The sequence below is a fragment of the Camelina sativa genome, chromosome 8 (assembly GCF_000633955.1).
Source record: "Camelina sativa cultivar DH55 chromosome 8, Cs, whole genome shotgun sequence".
In the NCBI taxonomy this organism is placed as follows: Eukaryota; Viridiplantae; Streptophyta; class Magnoliopsida; order Brassicales; family Brassicaceae; genus Camelina; species Camelina sativa.
The window spans coordinates 8679589-8688936 of record NC_025692.1 but is presented as its reverse complement, the minus strand read 5'-3'; the positions used below and the strand labels follow the sequence as shown (position 1 = coordinate 8688936).

Sequence of the window (9348 nt, the reverse complement as noted above, 5' to 3'; positions counted from 1 at the left end):
CCCAAGGAAAAAGTTCTGCTTGAGTGATTAAGCGGTAGCTGTGTTACCAAAACATACCAAAACACTCTCCACAGTAGACTACAGATGCAGAGCACAACAAGGTTAGCTTTAGATTCTACGGATTGACAAAACAATTTTAAAAACGTGCACTTGGATTATTATTAAACTTGAAACATACACCGAAAGGTTTACGACAAAAGTACATATAACTAAAACACAAAATGAAAGCGATAGAGAAAAGTCTTTTTATCTTTTGCAGAAATCAACTTCCAAGTGCACGAGTCTCAATCAAACAACACCAGTTTTGACTACAGACCATAAGCTCAGAAGTCTCCACCACGAAGACGAAGAACCAAGTGAAGAGTCGACTCCTTCTGGATGTTGTAATCCGCAAGAGTCCGACCATCCTCAAGCTGTTTCCCAGCGAAGATGAGTCTCTGTTGGTCCGGAGGGATCCCTTCCTTATCCTGAATCTTTGCCTTGACGTTATCGATTGTGTCTGAGCTCTCTACCTCCAAGGTGATAGTCTTCCCTGTCAAAGTTTTCACAAAGATTTGCATACCACCACGGAGACGCAACACAAGGTGAAGGGTTGTTTCCTTCTGGATATTGTAATCCGCAAGTGTCCGACCATCCTCTAGCTGCTTACCGGCAAAGATGAGTCTCTGCTGGTCCGGTGGGATCCCTTCCTTATCCTGAATCTTAGCCTTGACATTATCGATAGTGTCTGAGCTCTCAACTTCCAACGTGATAGTCTTCCCTGTCAAAGTTTTCACAAAGATTTGCATACCACCACGGAGACGCAACACAAGGTGAAGGGTTGATTCCTTCTGGATGTTGTAATCCGCAAGGGTGCGTCCATCTTCAAGCTGTTTCCCTGCAAAGATGAGCCTCTGCTGGTCTGGTGGGATTCCTTCTTTATCCTGGATCTTAGCCTTGACATTATCGATAGTGTCTGAACTCTCAACCTCCAAAGTGATGGTCTTTCCGGTCAGGGTCTTCACAAAAATCTGCATACCACCTCTGAGACGAAGCACCAAGTGGAGAGTAGACTCTTTCTGGATATTGTAGTCAGCTAGCGTGCGACCATCCTCAAGCTGCTTACCGGCAAAGATAAGCCTCTGCTGGTCCGGAGGAATCCCTTCTTTATCCTGAATCTTAGCTTTAACATTGTCAATAGTATCCGAACTCTCAACCTCGAGGGTGATGGTTTTGCCAGTCAACGTCTTCACAAAGATTTGCATACCACCTCTTAATCGGAGAACCAAGTGAAGGGTTGATTCTTTCTGAATGTTGTAATCCGCCAAGGTACGACCATCCTCTAGCTGTTTACCAGCAAAGATCAACCTTTGCTGATCCGGAGGGATCCCTTCCTTGTCCTGAATCTTAGCCTTAACATTGTCGATGGTGTCAGAACTCTCAACCTCGAGAGTAATGGTCTTGCCAGTGAGTGTTTTCACGAAAATTTGCATCTGCAGAAACAAACAAAAACAAGTAATCGATCAGCAAAACATACACCAAACTTATTAAAAAAAACCTAATAAGAAATCAAAAAAACATCGAAGAGAACGAATCTAGATAAACAAAGAACACAATCAAGAAAACCCTAATAAGAAATCAAAACAACATTGAAGAGAACGGATCTAGATTGACAAAGAACACAATCAAGAAAACCCAAATCTTAACTGCGAATAGCACAATCAAGCACTAGAAAGAACAGATCTAAACGATATAGTTCTCAACCCAACAGCTAAAAACGAACGTCAAAAAATCACAAAAAAATTCAAACAAACATGACAAATCTGACGAACTACGAATAGAGAGATCCTAGAATTAATCGAGGTTCAGATCGAGAAGAAGTACCTTGAAAGAGAGATTTGCAGAGCGCTGCGATTTTAGGGTTGTGGGAGAGATGATAGAATCAGAAGAGTTGATCCGAAGAGATCGTAATTATAAGAAAGAGATCACGAAGGTCTTCTTTATATAAGCCCATCACAAGGCCCAAAGGCCTAAACCGACTTAATCTTTTATTAATTTAATGTTGCAATTTGCCAATTTGCAAGTAACAAGAAAACATATTTTTAACTTTTAAGATATTATTGATAATGAAGGAGGTAAATCTATTTGTAGAAGGCACCATCACATCCGGGATCGAATCCCAGCTCCTACGAATGTAGAAATTTGGCTAATGGGCCAGCCAGTTGTGGCTCTCTGGTTGACAAAAAAAAAAAATATTATTGATAATGGCAATTTGTCTTCTTTTTAAAAAAAATGTATTTACAATTTGTTTGTATTAGAAAATTTGTTTTTTTTTTAAATTATAACAAAAAAACTAGATTGGTAAATCTATATTTGACAGATTTTTTCACAAATTTTTTAGATGGAATGGTGTGATGAATGATATTCAAAGAAAAGAAAAAGAAAAATTAATTATCATTTATTACATGATCCAAACTTGATTAATAACTCAAAACTCAAAAGATATGATTTTTTAGGATTTTTCACATAAATTAATTTTTTATTGTTTAACTATAAATACATATTTATTCACAATAACACATTTCTCATAACTATTATCCATTAGTAATTCATCAAATTATCAAATACTAAACTAATGATTGTTAAAATTTATAATTTTTTAGCATTAAATGATAAAAAAGATTACTAGAAAAGCAATCTTTATGATACAAAAAAAAATCATTAAAAATCATTAAAAACCATTTTTTGGGATACAGAACGAGTATCTAACAATTTTCAAAAACAAAATAATTAAAACATTAAATTTTTTGGGATACAGAACGAGTATCTAAACGCCATAGGATATACAAGAAATAACACCATACATAGTTTTTTTCTTTTCTTTTGTCTTCAACCATGAATAGTTTTTAGTATCATAAACTAGAATATGACCCGTGCTAGAGCACGAGTTGAAATTTCTTTTGTTTGTTGTGTAATTTTTATTCAAAACATCATATATGTGATTATTTTATTTATTTTAAAAGTTTTTTTTGGATGAAACACTATATCATGAAATCATATGCTGAATATGACTTATGAAAATAACAACTATTTTGTAATATCTATTCTAGTAGATTTAGATTTTTACACGCGGCATACTGCGAGTTAAGTTGTGTGATAAAAAGGTTCTTTTTTTTTTATTTGATTTGTTTAGTGTTTAAAATTCTATACTGTATTTTGGTTGTTAATTCTATGACTTAACTCAAAGTATACTACATATTAATTTTAAGACTAAATATGTAACGTATGTTTGTCAAAATCACTTTGACCGAGAAAGTCTACGAAACAACATTGTTCCAAACTTTAATTTAATCCGAGAAATCATATTTCTTGAAATTTCAACTTGTGCTCATATTTTTTGGAATTCTTTCATATTATAGTGAATTCTTTGAGTTCTGAATGATTTATATTTAAAGCTTGGAAGGATATTAGGTAATATTTTATTTTGAACTGTACAATAAGATTTCAGAAATCACGATTAAGTGTGATTAATTGCCAAGATTTTATTCCTTTATACGCCTAATAGTATATATGGTGTAACAATACATGGAATAATAAAGATTTTAAGAGGATTCTTTGGGATATTATTAAGCGTATTCATATAGCCCACAAAATGACAATTAATTTTGTTCCTTTTTGTAACCAACCTATATTTAATTTAATTTATAATCTATTTTGTAACTAACTTATACAAATTATATAGTCTACAAAAAAATGTTGTGTACTTCCATTCTGTTATATAAGGGATGTAAAGAGAGACGTGGCTAAATCTCCTTATAACTTGACCGACCCATATAGTAAAAAAAATGCTTCGGTTACAGCATTTGATTATGTGAATTGCAACAAAACATATTAATTAACCTCTAGATCACAAGACTCAATGGCGAATAACAACATGACTGATGTCGATGATGTCGTTGTTGGGGACAACAGCAACGAGATTGAAAGCGAACGGACCATATTTCTAACGTTTGCTCGTGGGGTTCCTGTGTCGAAGGCAGAGGTGAAGCAGTTTTTCACAGAAACGTATGGTGAAAATTGTGTTAAAGGCGTTGACTGCAATATAGCGATGGTAAACAACAATCACTATTTGCTCGGTTGGTCTTGGACTCGGTCGCTACCATGAATCGCATACTCGATGGCAAACGCGAACATATTAAAAAGTTGTGGATCAACGAGAAGCTCATTTGGGCTCGTAAGTACGAGAGAAGCGATGTATCTATATAATTTAATCCCAAATGGATATTTAATGTATATATCTTGTTTCTCGTTTTGTTGTTACTCTTCTGATGCAAAAAGTCTTTATCTTATCTGATGTAGTCTAATAACTAGAAAACATATGTAACTCCCCGACCACATTGGGTTTCTTCACTCTGAATGAAATATGTTTTCACATAAGTTTGACGTTGGAAAAAAAAAAACAAAAAAAGTTTGACGTTGGAGGTCACTTAAAATATCCAATATACTTCAAATTGTTCTTAATTAAACAAGTGTTAATACAGTTATGTGTGGCTGGCTGGCTGCTAAACTAAACAAGAGTTGATATAGTTAATATAGTTATATAATTAAACAAGAGGTAATATAGTTTAACAAGAGTTAATATAAATTCCTCAACTAAATTACGATAACCTTTTTAATACCTCAATTAATTTTATATCCAAAAAAATACTTTAACTATATTTTATGCCCAGTTTAAATCACCAACTATGATCCCTATACTTATTTAACATTGTATACGAGACAAAGGTTAACGAAATCATAACGGTGTTAGTACTTTGTCTTCTAATTAACTACAGTTAAATATTAACTAGACATCGCTTAAGAGCTTAAAACCCAAACCTCGTAATCTAGAAAAACACCCTAAATCGAAATCAGAGAGGAACCCTATAATTCAATATGATCAAGTGAAATCCAGAAAAATCAAGAAATATGAGGTACGATTCAAAGCAAATAATTTGTTTTTGTGGTTGTTTTGGTCGCTTATTAAGGTGTAATAGATCTAAATGCTCCGATCTTGACATTGTTTGTTTATGATTTTCACATGGATTCAGTTTCTTTTTCTTATCATCTACGAATCATGTATTTTTTGGGTTTATCTCTGTTTTTATTTTTCATCTGGGTTATGAAGTTATTTTTTGTTTTATGTGTGTAGTTACAATGACGAGAAAATCACCATGTACATTCACTATGGAGGTTTATTGTCGAAGAAAGGGAAGAATATATGTTATAAAGGTGGTTCGACTGCACCAAATATGCTGGTAGATCCAGATTTGCTGACATTCTCAATTTTTGAAGATTTCACAAATAATCGAGAAACTATTAGCAATGTGGAGAAGGTATGGTATAGACTACTTAACGAGGATATGTCAGCGTTAAGATCGATATGGCAGGATAAGGATAACGATATTATGAAGATGGCTGTAGAGGCAAAAGATTGTGGAGAGGTTTACATCTACGTTGAACATAGTGTTTCTCCACCAAATGTTATTAATGATGCGAATTTGGTGACTGGAGCATGTTTGGATGATGGTGAAAAGGCTGATGATGAAGGCGATAATGAGGAAGATGACATAGATGAAGAAGAAAGTGATGGTGAAAATAGAGAGGAAGAAAGTGATGAAGAAGAGAGAGATGAAGAATGTCAAAAAGAAGACCAAGAGGAAGAAGTAGCTGAGGATGAGAATCAGATATTACCTGAAGGAGCTGCTGATACACGGTTTGCAGATTTGTTTGCAGAAGCTGAACAACAGACTACTACAGTTCATGGTGTGGCTACTCAGCCTAATATAGATGATGAAAATGGATATGATAGTGAAATTGAGGCTGAGGTACACCTTCCTCCTGGTGAGTATCCAGGTTCTGCGGAAGACACTGATGAAGAATGGACAAATTGGCATAAGAAGGATGACTATGGAAGGTCATTGAAAGGAAAAAGTAAAGCAGGTTATGGAAAACCTCCATACTTATGGCTGATGCAGACGTTTAGCAATGGGGATGAGTTCAAAGATCAGTTATTGATGTATGTTTTGAAAACACAGTTTGATGTGAAGTTGAATAAGTGGCATCCTGAGAGGCTTGCAGCCATATGCACACACGAGAAATGTAATTGGAGGATCTATTGCTCCATAGAGAAACCTATACGGAAGTGGATGGTCAAAGTTTATGAAGAGAAACACAATCATTTGCCCACATGAAGAGCTAGGATGCTAAAACAGGGAACTATTGCAAGGTTGTTCAAAGAGGAAGTAAGAAGACGACCTGACATAAGGAGCTCTGATATTAAGGATGAGTTGATGTACAGGTTTAACATCTCAGTTTCAATATATAAGTGCAGAAAAGCAAGAAGGATTTCATTAGATATGGTGTTAGATACTCAGAAACAACAGTTTGCTAAATTATGGGATTATGGGAATGAGTTGAGGAGTACTAACAAAGATGTTACAACAATGATTTTGACTGTTGAAAAGGATGGAAGACAAGTCTTTGAAAGCTTCTATGTTTGCTTTCAACCTATAAGGAGAACTTGGAAGCAGTATTGTAGGCCTTTGATAGGCCTGGATGATGCTTTCTTAAAGTGGGAGTTGAAAGGAGAAATATTAGCAGTAGTTGTGATGCAGGAGCATAATCGTTAGGATTTTAGTTAATTTAGCTTTTCTTTATTAATTCTTAATTATGTTAATTTCTATTGGTTTTCCTTTCTAGGTTAGGGTTTAGCTAGTTTTGTTTTACTATATAAACAACTTTAGTTGTAACCTAAGGGGCAATCATATTATTCTTATCAATAAAGTTTTAAAGTTTATCTCTTTTATCTTTTCAGGTGGATTCCAGAACCCCTTTTCTGGTGGATTCCAGAGTTTTATCCTTCGAGTTTGTCGTTTACAAACTCGTTTTTGAACTAGGTTTAGCGCTTGCTTTACCTAGGATTTTCTGCTGCATTATTTGGTATCAGGGCAGGCTTGCTCCTGTTTCTTTTTCAAAGCTTGATCAGCTATGGGGGATCAATCTGTGACCAAAGCAGACTTTCAGGGTTTTACGGAGGCTATTACCACGGTCCTAACTGCTTTGACTGACCAGATGGCGACTATGACAACAGGGATGACGAATCTAACAATTGAGATCAGAAACGGCATCATCAACGCAAATCAACGAAGAGGTAGAGGAGAAGAATCAATTAAGGTTAGAAAAAGTGAAGATGTTATTGGAAATCAATTGAGATTGTTAATCAACAAGATTAGCTTTCCACAAAGAGAATACAATTGTGTGATTGTTGAGAATTCGATTTCTAAGGAAGAAGAATCTATAGAGAAAGAGATAGTCGATCACCAGAGCATAATTGTTGGTGAAGAACTCATGCATGATGAGATCTGTGTAGAATTCGGATCTGATAAAATCCATGCAGAATTCGGGCCAGATGAAATCCTTGCAAACTCTATGATCAGTTGGACAATCCTACAAGACGGGAGTGGTGCAAATTTCGGGTTTGATTCATTCTGTGGAGATTTTTGGCATAATTCCTTTTGTGAAAAGTTAAGGCAAGATATGCATGGTTACGTAAGTAAAGTTTCTAAAAAGTCAAGCAATGCATGTGAGGTGAAGCTATATGAGTTTTTCATAAAAACTAATGGGATAATTCGTGCTGCAAAAGAGAAGATACCATCGTTAGAGGAAGCGCCAGAGATTTTAACTAGAGGACGAGTTTTCTTGGAAGTGGAAGAGTCTGATGCAGGAGCATAATCGTTAGGATTTTAATTAATTTAGCTTTTCTTTATTAATTCTTAATTATGTTAATTTCCATTGGTTTTCCTTTCTAGGTTAGGGTTTAGCTAGTTTTGTTTTACTATATAAACAACTTTAGTTGTAACCTAAGGGGCAATCATATTATTCTTATCAATAAAGTTTTAGAGTTTATCTCTTTTATCTTTTCTGGTGGATTCCAGAACCCCTTTTCTGGTGGATTCCAGAGTTTTATTCTTCGAGTTTGCAAGCTGCAAACTCGTTTTTGAACTAGGTTTAGCGCTTGCTTTACCTAGGATTTTCCGCTGCATTAAGTTGGTAGGGATGCAGAAAATAGGATTTATCCTATTGCTTTGGCTGTTGTAAGAGGTGAGAACAAGGATTCTTGGACTTGGTTTGTTAAAAAGTTGGTCGATGACTTAAACTTGGGTGTAGGAGATGGAGTTATCTTTATATCTGACAAACAGAAGGTATGTTTAAGTATTTGATTAGCCTCTTTTGTTTTAAGCACTGTTATTTGACATTCTCTTTTATTTTAAACAGTTATAGTACATCATTGCCTTCATGCAGGGTTTAAAAGTAGCTCTGGCAGCTGTTCTCCCAAATGCTGAGCATAGAAATTGTGCAAAGCATGTATATGGTAACTGGTCAAAGAAATATGGAGATCTTGAGTACAAACCCTTTTTATGGAATGTGACTACAAAACAGTTGGAGAATATGGTTTGCGTATGGAAGAGCTGCGTGTATACGACATAGATGCACATGATGCTTTGTTGGCTGCTGAACCAAAGACTTGGTGTTTAGCTTTCTTCTCCAACAACGCCAGATCTGCTAATGTTTGTAACAGTTTGTTAGAGAGCTTCAATAGGACTAATAGAAGAGCTAGGGAATTGCCTTTGATTAACATGCTGGAAACAATTAGGAGGCAGGCTATGATGCGTATTTCTCGCAGATATAAGAAAGCAATTGGGTGCATATTTCCTTTCCCTAAGAAGATTGCAGATTTAGTGGAAGTAAATAGAGAAGAGAGCCGAGATTGTTATGTTCTTACAAGTTCAGATAACTTGTTTGAAGTGCTTCTACACGGTTGTGGCTATGAGGTTAGTCTTCGGCTGCGTCATTGTGTTTGTAGGGGATGGGACCTAACTGACATTCCTTGCTCACACGAAATCAAAGTTATCAACGAAAACCACCAAAAACCAGAAAAGTAAGCTTTTTGTTCTTCTAATGAGTTAAGTAGTTTTTTTTAATCTTGAGTTAAGTAGCTTTTTTTCAGTCAAAGCCTGCTTTTTTTTCTTGAGTTAAGTAGTTTTTTTTTTATCTTTTGATTGCAGCCATGTCGATCATTATTACAAGACTGAAGTTTGGATAGAAAACTTTAGGAACAAACATCAAACCAGTTAATGGAGAAAAATTTTGGGAAACAACTGGTAAACCACCAATTGGAGTTCCAGGTTTTAGAAAAATGCCACGAAGACCTAAGAAAAACAGGATAAAGGCAGCACATGAGTGTCCTTCCAATCCAAAAAGAGTGACTAGAGATGGCAGGATAGTAACATGTGGTAATTGTAAGAAGGTAGGACATAATCACACCAA

At 35.3% G+C, this 9348-nt stretch overlaps 2 protein-coding genes across 2 annotated transcripts; one reads left to right on the top strand and one right to left on the bottom strand.

Moving 5' to 3' along the window:
• On the bottom strand, positions 135–1955 carry LOC104706750 (polyubiquitin 4-like). The gene is made up of 2 exons (XM_010422965.2): positions 1864–1955; positions 135–1472 (listed from the first exon to the last, which is right to left on the bottom strand). Exon 2 carries the CDS (start codon positions 1470–1472, stop codon positions 324–326), a length of 1149 nt encoding a protein of 382 aa, XP_010421267.1. The 5' UTR covers positions 1864–1955; the 3' UTR covers positions 135–323.
• Positions 4801–9337, top strand: LOC104706748 (putative uncharacterized transmembrane protein DDB_G0290641). Its single transcript, XM_019228383.1, has 5 exons — positions 4801–4952; positions 5171–5377; positions 5434–8222; positions 8323–8959; positions 9087–9337. Exons 2-3 carry the CDS (start codon positions 5344–5346, stop codon positions 6210–6212), a joined length of 813 nt encoding a protein of 270 aa, XP_019083928.1. The 5' UTR covers positions 4801–4952; positions 5171–5343; the 3' UTR covers positions 6213–8222; positions 8323–8959; positions 9087–9337.

What these genes read in the sequence shown, in the direction of transcription:
- LOC104706750 (XM_010422965.2), bottom strand. Translation starts at nt 1,472, where the DNA reads ATGCAAATTTTCGTGAAAACACTCACTGGCAAGACCATTACTCTCGAG.
- LOC104706748 (XM_019228383.1), top strand. Translation starts at nt 5,344, where the DNA reads ATGTGGAGAAGGTATGGTATAGACTACTTAACGA. An exon ending in TGGTATAGACTACTTAACGA is followed by an intron (nt 5,378 to 5,433) that starts GGATATGTCAGC and finishes ATATTATGAAGA; the next exon opens with TGGCTGTAGAGGCAAAAGAT.